Source organism: Argentina silus, assembly GCF_951799395.1.
Source record: "Argentina silus genome assembly, chromosome: 8".
NCBI classification, from domain to species: domain Eukaryota; kingdom Metazoa; phylum Chordata; class Actinopteri; order Argentiniformes; family Argentinidae; genus Argentina; species Argentina silus.
In genome coordinates this window covers 5,372,860-5,387,924 of record NC_139662.1, presented here as the reverse complement: position 1 = coordinate 5,387,924, position 15,065 = coordinate 5,372,860, and the positions used below count along the sequence as shown (strand labels likewise).

Below are 15,065 nucleotides of genomic sequence, written 5' to 3'. Positions count from 1 at the left end.
GGGCGGCAACAAAAATCAATGGCACGACTAATTATTGAGACAACAGTCTTTCAATAGGACAGAGCAGTCTGTCGATACTGTCTGCCTCGGCTGCAGCGAGAATAAACGGCGGCAGCCAGATTGTTTGCCCACCGCACGGGCATGCCAAACCACAATTTTACCAAACAGGCTTTCCATTGACGGACACATATCTTGTTACTCAACAGTTCCATTGCTTTGATTGTTGATAAGTAACAGCCTCAATAAGAAAAGTAATAAGCTATACGCACATCCAACATTGTAACCTCACTGGCTCATCAGTCTCAGGCAAGCTAACACTGCAAACTGCCATGATCAAGTAGCCTAGGCAACTAATGGTTGATATATAAAAAATTGCTGTTGCGTCTGCAGCGGACCTCAAGAGAAAGTAAGACAAATTGTAGATTCTGAATCAGTTATTTGTTATCAATACCCAAGGCATGAATGTAGACTTATGAAAAGGAATCCCTTTTCAAATATAAACGCATTGAGAACATCAAGATTTAAAAAAGGCCTGTGATAATTGAAAAAACGGATAATTTGACGGCCAGTAATTACACCACGGCATTTTTCCTGTTACCAAAAAGCACAAGGATTATTTTAATTTCTTCAGAGAGCGCAAAAAAACGTCCCAAAGATGGGGTGCTGGCATGCCTAATGAGGTTAGTAACAAAAATGCCATCCCTATCCAACCGGTATGGAGGAACATTGTGTGAAGAACATCTCTCATCACCTGAAATGTGTGTGCACACGCCACGTCATCTATCAGTAACTCCTAGTCTACCCGCGTATAACAAGTAAGGACACCTTTTGAGGTAATGACAACTTGCTTTTGTTAATATACCTTAAAGTAGCACCATGTGCATTTCTGAGACGCTTGATACAGTAACAGTAATCTATTTCCAGATAATGTACCTGTGTATAGATTTAGATTATGTCACATGCCTTTCAGGAATGATTTTCATCTGACAAACCTTTCATCCTCTTTTGAATGCAATTGATTTATCATGCCAGCCACACATGACCATGCCCAATGGTTCCGATGCGACCACCCATACTACGATAGAATGGTTGCAGAGTGCTTTTGAGTCCCAGCTCATTTAGAGCTTTGATCTGGATCCAACACTCTAGGCCTCATCTGCTGTACCTCAGACTGGGCATCCCACTGTCACAGTGAGATGACAGAGATGGAAACGCATCACTGACTTGTGATGACTTGTGGGCAATTGCATTTTACGTTTTGCTTTTGACCATTCTTGGCATCATTTTGGGCAGCTTGGAATTTCAGATTCCTTTGAGTCTTTTGTCCTGCTTGTTTCTACCACAATCACATTTTAAAGCACATATTTTAAAGTAAACACACACACACACACACACACACACACACACACACAAAGCTACTGCAGACACGCACAGTAGCACCAAATACACAATCATATTTTTACTTCGTCGTCCGTTAAGTGTTGAGTGTTGTGTTCTGTGCTGATCAGGGCAAAGCGCATGCATGTAAGGTTTCAGGACAAGAGAAATACACAGAAATGTCATCATGAGAATAATGAAAGTTGTCCTAATTGCCTTTTAACCTTAATATTTTATATTGCTGAAATATATTGATCTAATTATGAACATAGGCATATTGCTGTCTACATACACACCACTCTCGTGGACCAATCAGAAAGCTCACCTGTATTCACAGAAGGAATCATCATTCATTCCCTGGGATTCTTCGTCAGGGTGGAGGTCCTCCTTCTCTTTCACTGAAGGATGATAGAACCTGTTACTATCATATGACTATACCAACTGATCATTCTCTTACGACAATATAACTATATCAACACCAAATCACTACCTGTAGCATATTCTACTAAATAAAATCAACATGATAGTTTTGATTAGACAATTTACTCACTCGTTATATTACTTGAACAAGGCATTTTTGTGGTAAAGGATGAATTATATTTAACAATACAATGTAGGTTTATAGCAGTATATGTTTGATTGGATGCCAGCCCTAGGAAGATGAGTGACAGATTGAAATCCATAGAGATGCATGTAGGGAAGATCTGATATATCTCTATGATAAAATCCGCCTGAGGTGAGGCATTTAACTGTGCTGCTGACAGAGTGCTGCTAGCATAAAGGGAAGATGAACATAATTGTCTCATCAGATGAAAAATGTCTGGTACACCCATCTCAGGATCCCAGTCAGATGTTAACGTCCTCTGATTGGTTGTCGAATTAGCCAATTGAAAATTCATTTGAATATAATGGTCTCTTGAAGCAAAACAAAATAGCCAATTATGGTTCCATTGTTTGTATGACATGATTAACTGATTGAGTGTAGAGTAAAAAAAGAAAATATGGAACATTCTTACACTCAAAACCTCAGGAGGATTTGAACCAGCTAGTGGCCAACATCATCAAATGACCCTAAATGCATTAGGCCCCCTTTGTGTCTTTGCCTGCTCCAGGTGATTTTCCAACAGCTCCTTGCGTAAATATGATTAAATGGAGGTGCTTTCGAGAAAGACAAAAGATTGGTTTCATAAAAAGCATACAGGACAAGGCAAGGAGAGAATCCAAGCAGCTGATGAAATATTCAGTGTTTCATGTCAACAGCTCCCCCAGGCGAGGTAGGGGGGAGCAAGAGAGACAGAGACAGAGGCAGAGACAGAGAGAGAGAGAGAGAGAGAGAGAGAGAGAGAGAGAGAGAGAGAGAGAGAGAGAGAGAGTGAGAGAAGCGTGGGCGACAGCAGCACCTTTGTGAGCCGAAGATGAGCCCGACACAAGCTTGAGACGAGAGCACAAAGGCAGGGGGAAGAGCCGGGGTGTTGCAGGTGAAGAAGCAGAGTGTGGAGAACAAAGCTAGGCTGATTCCAACCTGTCTGTTTGACAAGCAGTGTAATCAGCAGTGCCTGGTGGAACATAAGAGGGGCCAAGGAGGAGAGCTCATAGAAAACACTGGGACAAAAAAGTAGGTCCTTTACTTGCTCTACGACCTCACCCATAGTAAACAAGGGGCTGAACAGGGTTTGCTTGATTTCCCACATGCATAGATGCATGTATAGAACATTCCCACACAGGTGAAGGTACCTGACAGACGGTCAGGGTTGGGATCCATTTAGATTTTCCTCAGTCTGGAAATGAACTGACATTTTCTTCATGAATTGGAGAAAAAAATGAATGGAGCCACATCAAAAAATAATGGGGGATGATGTTCAATTCATGAGATGAACGGCAGTTCATTTCCAGAACTGTGCAGGAATGGACCCTAATTACTGACAAAGACAAACTGACCTTGGTTGTTGGAGGACATGTCTGGTCGCGGAGGAGGTGGTGTACCTGCGTATTTGCCACCTTTGTTTCTCCTGACGAAGCAGGCGATAAGCACGGCGAGGGTGAGGAGGGCTACGGCGCACAGTGTCCCGATGAACCAGTCCTGGGTAGAGATGCTGCCATGGAGACCGGCCAAACCTTCCCATCAACCCCCCCCCAACAGAGTTAGTCTGACAATGCCCTGAAACACTCATGTAACAACTTTATCTCATATAACAGAAACAAAACTGCTTGGTATTTGAACAATGATATCCCTTCATCGATTTTTTTTTCTCTCTTTCCCTTGGTTGAACATGTTGATCATTTCAAAAATAATGGAAAAATACAGACACATATAAAGTAGGAATAAAGAACGAGCACATTTCACCGCTGTGGAATATCGATGTGGAATGATGGAATGATGCCATCACTGGAATGATGGAATGATGCTATCACTGGAATGATGGAATGATAGATGATCACTACAAAATGCCCACTAAGCTCTATTCTCCTCTCACCTTTGACCCTGGTTTGGATAACATCTTCAAAAATACTAGCGTTATAGAGCCACTGCTTAGCCATGAGGCGCACGGTGTACACAGTCTCCGGTTCCAGGCCTTTAATCACCAGGAAATTTGTAGAAGTGTTTACCGCCTCTGACATCTGCCAGTTACCTTCACCTATAGCACAGGAGGCGCATAACCATCAAGTGTTAGAATATTTAAGCTAGCAGCGTAAAGAAAAGCCAATTCCTACACCATTTAAACGGTGAAAAGTTTAAAGTGCATTGTTTACATTCTAGAGAAAAGAAATGTACACATATTTGCAAGTGACTATGACAGTAGCAGTCGGCTCGGATCAGCACTGTCAGTATTTTGTCATATGCCTGGCATGCGCCTACTTCCAAAACAAGCAACACAGTATCATGTCACCTACAGTCTATTTTTTTATCAATACTAAGCAGTGGGGGTAGAAATAAGCTTACGGTTATTCATATAAGCAACATAAAGCTGAAAGTCTTGTTGCTCCTCCCTGGTAGTCCAGCTGATTTTTGCAAAGGTGTCACTCACATAAGAGCTTACGTTCAACAAGGCTGGAACTGATAAATATAGAAGAAAGGAGGAGAGAAAAGAGAGGGGGAGAAGAGAGGCGGCAGCAAAGAGGATTAGTTGAGGCAAATAGGATCCCACAACTCCAGAACACTGCAGCCACCAGGCACCCTTCAAGGAGGCAGTTCAAAAGCAAAAGGCAGCCAAGACTCTGTGGCGTGAAGTTGGAGTTAGTTTAGGGGCAGATATATCATGATGGGGAGTCATCTGGGCTTCTCTAATGCCTAAGCTGACATTTCTGACACACCACCATGCAGTAAAATCTAAATAGATCTTACTACTATATGTCTAAGACTGCATTAATGTTATGCAAATCAACATTAACATCAATTGTACCCACAATACAGCAAGGAATATAAAAGTGGATGTGAGTTTGTGTCATATACATAAGGAGGGTAGAGTTGCATTGACAGAGACAGAGACAGAGACAGGGCTGGGAGAAGAGAGAGAGCAGTTCTGCCCTGAAATTGAAGATAAAGCTTGAGTTTCTGTGTATTCTATGAAATATGTTCCTATATTTCTACTATTATATGGCCATAATAACTACGGTTGTTAGTAATACTGCAACAACAACAACAAATATAAATAGTACTACTACTACAATAACTACAATTACCATGATCTGAAATGCTATTAGAGCTAAAGATACTGTTCCTACACACAAATGATTTAGTATAGTCACAAAATATCCTTATTTTGCACTTGTGAGCCTTATAGATATCCTGATAGCAAGCTTATATTTACTTCCTGGAAGTCTCATGATGATGCATTTTGACACAAAGCACAATCATGAGACTATTCCAGGAGGTAAATATAGGCTTTCAATTAGGATATCTATTAGGCTTGTATGCGAATAGTAATGATATTTTGGGACCATATCAAAGGTGGACTGATGAGAAATATACAGTATATACTAAATGTTTTTAGTGATATTCTCGTTTAATGGTGCAAATGTTGCTACTACTACAACTGGCTCTACCACTATCTCTATCCGGCAAGCTCTGGAGGCTGCAGATAGTCATACTGTACGTACTCCTCTCACTGGGGGCCACAGCTGGAGTGGTGGAGAAATCTTCAGAAAGAGAAGAGTTCAAATAAGGCTCCATATTACAGAGATGAGAACAGCTAGTCTCAGGGCATAGGCAAAACCAAACACCAGACACACAGTTATAATGCACCAATAACGTATAGCCTATACACACACAGGACTTACTGTAGCAATATGACATTACACAAGGTTTTATTTACCTACAGTATAATACTATAAGTCAAATTCTAAAGCATGAGTAAGTGCTTGAAATATATCAAATGCCGTACAGTAGCAGAATGGTAGCCTACACAGTGATTTTTCAATTCATTCATATATATAAAAAAATAATCCTTTAGAATAAAACAAGCATGTTGAAATGAGTTATAGGAGAGATTAAAATTGAATCTCTGGAGAGACTGACTTTCTTTGGGAGTTAGATGGGAGTCGTTTTTTCAGTATTCAATGCAACACACAGCCATTTTCTCTGCAACTGTTACATGTATCTCATGAGGAGGAGGAGACTAAATGAATGGCGGTACAGTAGTTCTCCCTCTCTTTCTTTCTCACTCATATCTCTCCCTCTTCACTTTTTGTCATTTTCTCTCACTTTCTCTCACTTACTTTCTTTCTCTAACTCGCACACACACACACACACACACACACACACACACACACACACACACACACACACACACACACACACACACCAGACAGCCTCTGTCCTCAAGGAACGACATTGTCTGCTGGTATTCATGCTGGCCTTTCAATCAGGAACTGATGTAGACCATTGAAACTCGGCTAGCGATCTCGCCAGTCAATGACTTCGACCACTTATTAAAGTTTCAAAATACAGTGAGATGACTAGCAGCAGCATGCACTGTGGTCATGGAGAACAAGAGCTGTGCTAATGTAAATGCTTGATCGTAGCATCAACTCCTAGAGGGCGCCACGCTGTCATGCCCTATTCCGGTAATATCACTAAACTCAATGGTTTACGGTCGCATTCTCAACCTTTCCCCTCATGCATTTAAAAGCATCGGATTGGTGTAAGCATGGGCTATAGGAAGGAGGAGTTTCTGTCATCATTCTTACACTGATCCATTCATTATAAATCCACATGAGGGAGTGTACACTTCTGGAGAAGGACAGAGAATCGGACTGCAGCCAGTGTGTCCCAGCGCCCCTAATGCTAGCCATGAACCAGCTGACTGCAGTGACTGACTTGCCCTCAGGGCAGAGGTTCATTTTTAATTCCACTGAGAGCCCTATTCTACTCTATGTTCACTATCGACAGACAGGCACAGAAGCACCCTCAAGAACAGGATAAGGAAGTTGTTTTATCACTAACTTTCAATGCGGTTGTTTAATACGACTGTGTGCTCGAACTGTTTACTGCAGTTGTATAACTTGGCTTGATATTAATTAAAGCCACTTTAGTAAAACAATGTCTGCAGGCCTAAGGAAATCCTGCACCAACAGACCCAGCCTCCCTCGACTCCCTCGCTCATGACCTCTGACCCCTGATCAGGATTGGATACTCACGTGGTTGGGTGGCCGTGCTGCCCTCCTGCGCTACCGGGGGTCCGCAGCCCACCCGGGTGCAGGCACTGAGGTAGAACCTGTAGAGGCTGCTCTCCCTCAAGCCCTGCAGCACCCACTGGGTGGTGTCCGCCCCACTCACGTTCACCTCCTGCACATCGCTCACCACGTCCAACGTCTCATTAACTATGGAGAGATACAGTACGTCATTGTCTGTTAGCTCATACGCCATCAAAATTGGCTTCCAACCACCAAATAACTCTACAAAGGAAGATGTAGAAGCTTATACACAACATACAGTATGTCATTTCCATCAGCTCACACGCCTTCAACATTGGGTGCCAACCACCCTAAAACCACCATAGAAGAAGAGGAAGCTCACACCCCAGTCGTGATATTTCATGTTCAATGTAAGGTGATGGGGAAAGGTTTAGCTAACTAACAGGTTTAGCTGCTCACAACTCTGAAGCTGTCACTTCCTCACGTGAGTAATGGTGTTTGCAAAGAAATATTGTGTGAGTGATTGTCGCAACGTGACGTGATTGTGGCAACGTGTCATGGCACCTGAAATATGTCAGGCTAAATGTGAAGTGAGAGACGGATGCTGGGTTCCACTTACTTTGAGTCACTCTGAAAAGGAGGTGTAGAACACGTATAGTGTGTAATGTGTGTAAAGTACAGTACAACACAGTATGTTGTGGGATATATAATACGGTTTGATAACGTTCCAGTGGGATTTTCCTGAAGATATACCGCATTTATTCCTCTAAACCAGCTCTAATGTACAGTTCTTGTATTCCCCGTAGACTTATTATTAGATCTTACAGTATGGTAATATCAGTAAAATGCTGCTATCTGATGAAACACAGTGAGAAAGGAGTCTGGCTGGTATTCAGTGGTAGACTGACTCAGTAGGCGCAGGGAGTGTCTCCCCCCCTCACATTTCGCATACAAAAGACTCCCGAAATGTCAGCCTTTAAAGAGCAGGCAGTTTGAAAATTGAATGAACATAATGAAAGCCTCTCTCCCTCACTGTACTCCTTATCATAAGAGACATGAATGGTTTTAGAGGAGAATCAATGCTCAAGAATCTTAAATGCAATGGAAGTCATGACTCGATTTTGAAGGAGCTACGAACAGTACTGTAGCACTCCTCTTCTTTTGATTGAGTATTGTAAGTGGAATTCGAAGAAAGAAAAAATGCAATGCAATGAATTCTGCCTGTAGAACGGTCTATGTATGGGCAGTACCCATACAGCTGAGCTTTCAATACAGACAGACCAAAGTTTTGCACTCAGTATTGAACAGTGCCATCTAGTGCAGGTTTGTATAGTGCTATTAAGAAAAAAGAAAGCTGTACTATACTGTATGGGGCAGCGAGGAATGAATGATTAGTGGCTGTTAACTTAAAATAAGTGTTGTTTACTGTACATATGTGCACATGTGTGTGTGTGTGTGTGTGTGTGTGTGTGTGTGTGTGTGTGTGTGTGTGTGTGTGTGTGTGTGTGTGTGTGCGTGCGTGCGTGTGTGTGCACATGTGTGTGTGTGTATCATTTAGCAGGTATACTGTACAGTACTTACTCAGCTGATACTGTAGCAGATAACCAGTGAGGATACCGTTGGCCTCAAAGGGAGGTCCCCACACCAGGGTGACTGAGTCTGTCTGGGCGTTTGAGGCCGTGAGGATGGGCACTTGTTCAGGAACTATCCACACATAGAAAGACAGACATTACCACATTTCTGTGTGTTTCTCTTTTTATTTCACTATTCTTTTTCTGTTCTATTAAAACAACTGTAAAGCTTGGAGTAGAAGCTTAACAAATCTAGGCCAATACTCACCTCCCTCCGGGGTCTGGAAGGTGACGGTGTTGCTGTTGGGGCCATTGCCCTTCTTGTTAAAGACATTAACGGTCAGTCTGTATTCAGAGAAAGGCCTGAGGTCTGGCACCATGGCATGGCTCCTGTTCCCCAGGAACGACAGGGAATGTTTCTCTTCTGGAATTCTGTCAGAATGCAGGAGACTCCTCATCCTAAGCCAGTGTACCTGTCACAAGGAGAGAGAGAGAGAGAGAGAGAGAGAGAGAGAGAGAGAGAGAGAAACAGAGACAGAGACAGAGACAGAGACAGAGACAGAGACACATCGATAAACCTCTTTGGGTGGGCTGAGGGGCTGGTGAAGTGTGGGGTGACTTCATATGAAAGGGAAACCTGAGCACTCACGTTGTAGCCCCCTAGATGACCTCTCACTGTGTCCTGGGCAACCTTGGTCCAGCTGACCCTGAGCAGGGTGGTGTTGACCACCTCAACAGCCACGTCCTGCGGAGCCGCTGTAGGCACTGGGGAGGACAGGCAGGAATCAGTTCCACACACACACACACACACACACACACACACACACGCTCATACTACACAGACACGCACGTACCCACCCACGTACCCACCCACCCACCCACCCACGCACACACGCATGCATGCATGCATGCACACCTGCCCACCCACCCACCTACACACCTCCTCGGGTACAGTACTATACTGTACATACACACATATTCATAAAGGATAGGTAGCTATAGGATATAGAAATACAAACGTAAACAAAGAAATACATCACTTATGTGCTATGTTCTACAACTATGGAGGGTCGGTATTGGGGACATGGGGGACGTTACAGTAGAGAACTAAGAAATGCTACAAATCTCCTACTGCTTTCAGGCAGAAGAGGTAATTGACATGCCTGCTCTCTGCAACGGTCACCTGCTGATGTCTTCTACTGAACAGTTTTGACGGGAGGGTATGTGACTACGTGAAATAAACCTACAAAAAATAAACGGTAGGAACCTAACCTGATACATTATCCCGCAGGCAATGCCAAAAGAAAACTGAAGACAAGAATATGGGGTGGGATTAATCATTATTAATCATAATGAATCATTGTTTCTGATTGAGCAAAACTAGTTTGGCTAATAGGTCATTTGTAACAGAACAAATGCAGAAAAAAAGCTAAGCAATTAAGATGGAGAAGACATGACACCAGTAGGTTTAGTAGACTATGAAAATAACATGGATTCACTGATGCACAGGAGAAGAGGAGAAAGTTCAAAATGCCTCTCTCAATCACTGGGTTTGTTACAAAATCTGACCTTCTTTACTTGAGCACAAGATGACTAACAGACCGGGAAAAGGCCAAGCACATAGAATTGACTCTTAAGAAACACTATGGTCCGTTACTCACAGTCTTCCCCAGAGTACCCTGTGACTACTTTGGGTTCCGGGCCCCAACCGTGGCTGTTCCTGGCCTGGATCTTTATCTCATATGGGACAAACGTTGGGGTGTTCTTGACAACAAAGGAGTGTCTTTTGACCAGATGCTCCTTCCACACGTCCTCCACACCAAGTCTCCTGTAGCTCACCTTGTACTCCAGGCCTGGCCCATTGTGCTCCACAGGCAACAGTGGCTGGAACAGAGCAGGATACAAAATGTAACATTTTGTGGCATATACTGTATTTACAATATATTGTATAAACAACATGTTAGACATGTTCATCTTAGATAGCAGTAATCATACTCTTCTTTGTGTGTGTGTGTGTGTGTGTGTGTGTGTGTGTGTGTGTGTGTGTGTGTGTGTATGTGTGTGTGTTTGACATAATTATATCTATGATGTCACATCTAACTCACCTCCCAACTGATATCCATTTGATGGGGCATATGTCCCTGGATCTTGATGTTTTCTGGATTCTTATCAGGAGCTGTTGGGATGAAGAGACAACAGTACAATATGTTAATTGAAACCTAGAATTCAACGTGGGCTTGGGCAGAGGAGAAGAACCATCAATGTAACAGAACAAGTCCCACACATTCCCTCCTAGTCCCACACATAACCATAATAAATGGCCAATAACATGGAATAGTGAGTGAGAGTTTGACCTGCAGGAAAGGTTTTGTATCTTTCCGTGGGCTTGCTGGGGGACCCTCTCCCAATGGCGTTAACTGCGTACACCCTGAACTGGTAGTCGAGGTGCCCGTGAAGCGTCAACTCCCCTGTGACTTGGTTACCAGGGACTCGCTGTAGTTCTCTCCAGTTCTCTGGTTCCCATTGGCTCTCCTCATACTCCACTATGAACTCTGTGCTCACATACACATTCCATATATCAATGACACATTCACACAATATCCATTTAGACATCATGTATGTAAACAGTGTATTGAGATTATACGTACTGTATGTGGACGGTACAGTATATATTTGTGCATATATTTTACATTCATCACTTACATAACAGTGTCAGTAGTTATGAAGGAGCTATTTTTCCATTGGAACTCTGATCAAATTGAGATATTTCCCTCCTAGTCCCACAGGTAAACAGAGCCAGGTTAATTGGTGTATCTAGCTTCTTACCAGTTACAGAGCTGTTGTGGTCATTGCCAGGTACCCAGGTCAAATGTACACTCCGACTCTTGTATTCAGACAACACCAGATCCACAGGAGCATCAGGTACATCTGAAAACACACAGCAGCAACATCATAATAACACTATAATAACATGTAATAACAATCACATAAGAGTAGCTATTGCTGAAATAACTAATAGCTAATGGGAATCCAAATAAAAACAATTCAAGCCACAGAGCAATTTAAAATATTGTAAAATCTTTAAAAGAACAGTGCAACAATATCTATTTTGAAGGTTATCAACTATTCTAGATGTTCCTTTAGCGGTGCTTACCTAGGACTGTGACCGTTGCCGAGGCAGTGTCCTCGTCAAGAGTTGTTCTGGCAATACATGTGTATGTTCCCTGGTCATGCTGGTTCACACTGATGATCTGCAGGATCCCATCATCCAGGAAGTACCTCATAATAAGAATACAGTATATTGCTAAATATATGATATTGATACTTATACATTCTACACAATGGGTGGTACATCTGTGATTCTTAAAGCACACAAAATAATGTAAATGTAGAGGGTCTTTTTCATTAACCAAGCGACCTGTCCAGGAAAAACTCTAGACCCGAGACTCTAGACCATATGACTTGAGGCCTAGATTTTTTCCTGGTCAGATCTAGTGGTCAGGAAAGACTCAAGTAATGTCTACCTACAAATAAACTTTAGTGTCTTTGAATATTTGTGAGATAATCCAATTCCAACAGCTACCCTCTATAACTGTGTGATTACTCCAATGCTGGATAACAATCCCACCAGAGCATCTTACCTGGAGTGTTTTGTGAAGGTTAGGGGGATCTCCTTCCCATCTTTCCTCCACACTATTTCAAAGTCCCTACTTAGAGATTTGTCATATTCTGCTTTACAGGTCAGCTGTGCTGTTGTGCCATTTTGTATCTGCAAGTCCTGGGGAAGCTCCACGATTTTGGTAGGGTCTAAAACAAATACATGTAGTGGGTGATTACAAAATATGTTGTGCTCTTACCATCTAATGTCCTGCGGTTTAGTTTAATTCTAAAGCATGTACATATCCACACAAGTGAAATGAGTGAGAGGAGAATTTTGTTGATAACTTGTTAATGCTGCTAGGAGTTTCCCTGGACAGTTCACAAGTGACAAGGAGTGACACAGCAAGGTTGGCTAAATTGAACTGTCCTAATGATTATAAATAGCTTAATTTTCTTGTTACCTTTCCTGTCACCAGTGACCTGAAAGGACAATATACTGGAGGTAAAAGCATTATGGCTGCAAGCCAGACAATCCCTGGGTTTCACCTATCCAGTCTTCTTGCAAAATAGAGGTAACAAAAGATAAACTATTGAAGACAGATACCTTTTAAAAATCATAAATAAGGCAGAGAGTTTTTCCTGACCAGATGATCTAACCAGAAAAAACTCTAGGCCTAAGTGATAAACCACTCTGATTTTGTAGTGGAAAAATGTACAACTGTGTGGTAGCTCAATGCGCTGTCCATAGTGCTGAAATACCTTTTACATCCAGTGAAGCGATGATTGCTGATTTTCCTTCTGAATTGTTGGCAAAACATACATATTCTCCGCTGTCCTCTTTTTCTGCATTGTTGATCTGCAGTGATCCGTTCTTGGAGACAGATAATCGTTCCCTTTCAACAGTTGCTGCAGTGTCATTCTTGTTCCTAGGAGGATATAAGAGTTAGTTGTTGTTGGAATGTTCATTCTCCTGATCATGTATCTTGATAATTGGAGAAATGTAGTCCATAAATAAAGACTAAAATCCTGCACACTTTAACTTTATGGGAGTAAAGGGGGTTGTGTTACCACCTTTAGACTTAAAAAGTGGAGGAGAGATATCCTGGTGGCTCAACTCACCAGGAGATGGTGGGTGAAGGAGAGCTGAAGACTGCACAGTCCATGAGGATGTTCCCTCCCTGCACCACTGCATACTCCTGATAGTTCTTAGTTAGCATCAGAGGGGGCATATCTGTGGGGGAAGAGAAGTGTAGCAAACACATTACCATGGTCCATTGTATGATATCAGTACACTCTTGGAAAAAAGGGTTCCAAGAGTGTAGTCGTATCATCTATGTTTTCATTGCCGGCAGTGGTGTTGCAGCTACACAGTAGTACACATAGCTGCACAAGCACGCACAGTTACACGCACAGTCACACGCACAGTCACACGCACAGTCACACGCACACGCACACACACACACACACACACACACACAGTAGCTATAGCTACATCCCCAGTGCTAATGTACTCACTCATGACCATGACGTTAGCGTTAGCCAGGATGGTCCCGTGCCTGTTGGAGGCCTCACACTGGTAGACAGCACTGTCGTCTGGCCTGGCCTTGTGCAGCACTATAGTGTCATTAAACACTCGTCTTTGGAATGAAGGGTCATCTGAACGAGCAGAAAAAGACAGGCTTGTGCTCAGTATTCATGGTCAAAGACTCTTTAGTGCGCTAAGCAAGATCCTGATCCACATTCAACTGAAATGGAGAGATTGGGTTCAAATGACGCAATGAAATAAGACCATTGTCATATAGTCAAGTAAAATGGGGTGACCCTGAGGTGAATGGCAGTGATGGTGGTCAGGGGGTCGAGGGTCTTTGGGGAATCTCACTCACCGTCCAAAAGCTGTCCATTCCTCCTCCAGGTGATAGCAGGGCGTGGCTTCCCCGTGGCAGAACACTTTATGTGCACATCAGAGCCAATCACAGCCAGCTGACCCTTAGGGGGCTCCGGTAGCCATTTTGGAGGCTCTGTGACATGTTGAGAAAGTCTTCGTCAAGTTATGTCACAGAAACCGTAAAATAGCCAACACTAGCCTTTGGTCTGATAAAATGCTAAATAATCTTAACATACAGTACTCTTACAAGATACATTGTTCTCTTCAGAAACTCTGACATGACTAAGTGCAAAGCTACAAATGATGTAGGAGATTTCGTAAGGTGAAAAGCACTATTGATTTATTCTAACTCTGTTTGAACAGGTATCAAATGGAAAACATGTTGTTGTTGTTTGTGTTGTGTACATCTAATCCAGGTCAGTTATTTTTTTTTATTAACATTTTCAACATACAGAAGGTCTCACAACAACAACAACAACAAAAACAGAACACAGTTAATCCTACAATAACATCACCCAGCTCAGTTCACTCACCTTCTACTGTCACATAAAAGTTGTGGACGATCTCCCCCACAGAGTTCCTCGCCTTACACATGTACTTCCCGTTATCCTCTTCTCCAACATTAGATATTGTCAAATGTTTCCCAAAGTTTTGGATATTTGCCCGTTCCGGTAGCTTCTGTCTTATTTTAATCCATTCCACCACAGGAGTGGGACTAAAAGTAACAAGATAAGAGACAATTTAATTTTGAGGCATGATTGGGATATACATAACTGATAAATACATTATACTAAAAATAATCACATAATAACATTGTTTATTAACAGATCCATTCATTGAAATAAGCTAAGTCTCCTTACAATCCCTCTGCTATACACTCCATCAACAGCTTCTCTCCTTTAATGAGCGATATCTCTGAGTAAACACCAGAGGGAGTAAGGAGGCTAGGTCTTCTCTCTGGTGTGGCCTTGGCATCAGCTTAGGAGGGCAGAAAAAAG

At 42.5% G+C, this 15,065-nt stretch overlaps 1 protein-coding gene across 6 annotated transcripts in view; it reads right to left on the bottom strand.

Moving 5' to 3' along the window:
- The window catches only part of chl1a (cell adhesion molecule L1-like a), a 35,217-nt gene that overhangs the window by 1,706 nt on the left and 18,446 nt on the right, over positions 1 to 15,065 (bottom strand). For 4 of the 6 annotated variants that reach the window (XM_083674915.1, XM_083674914.1, XM_083674917.1 and 1 more), the window contains 18 exons: positions 14,928 to 15,045; positions 14,601 to 14,782; positions 14,066 to 14,200; positions 13,698 to 13,838; positions 13,302 to 13,413; positions 12,942 to 13,108; positions 12,224 to 12,389; positions 11,737 to 11,861; positions 11,409 to 11,510; positions 10,937 to 11,134; positions 10,688 to 10,758; positions 10,244 to 10,466; positions 9,232 to 9,347; positions 8,851 to 9,055; positions 8,593 to 8,715; positions 7,015 to 7,197; positions 3,316 to 3,492; positions 1,703 to 1,775 (listed from right to left, as the gene is read on the bottom strand). In XM_083674915.1, coding sequence (XP_083531041.1) covers positions 1,703 to 1,775; positions 3,316 to 3,492; positions 7,015 to 7,197; positions 8,593 to 8,715; positions 8,851 to 9,055; positions 9,232 to 9,347; positions 10,244 to 10,466; positions 10,688 to 10,758; positions 10,937 to 11,134; positions 11,409 to 11,510; positions 11,737 to 11,861; positions 12,224 to 12,389; positions 12,942 to 13,108; positions 13,302 to 13,413; positions 13,698 to 13,838; positions 14,066 to 14,200; positions 14,601 to 14,782; positions 14,928 to 15,045 — 2,617 coding nt within the window. The remainder of the gene's footprint in view (positions 1 to 1,702; positions 1,776 to 3,315; positions 3,493 to 7,014; positions 7,198 to 8,592; positions 8,716 to 8,850; positions 9,056 to 9,231; positions 9,348 to 10,243; positions 10,467 to 10,687; positions 10,759 to 10,936; positions 11,135 to 11,408; positions 11,511 to 11,736; positions 11,862 to 12,223; positions 12,390 to 12,941; positions 13,109 to 13,301; positions 13,414 to 13,697; positions 13,839 to 14,065; positions 14,201 to 14,600; positions 14,783 to 14,927; positions 15,046 to 15,065) is intronic. The other 2 variants (XM_083674918.1, XM_083674919.1) reach the window with 1 other exon arrangement.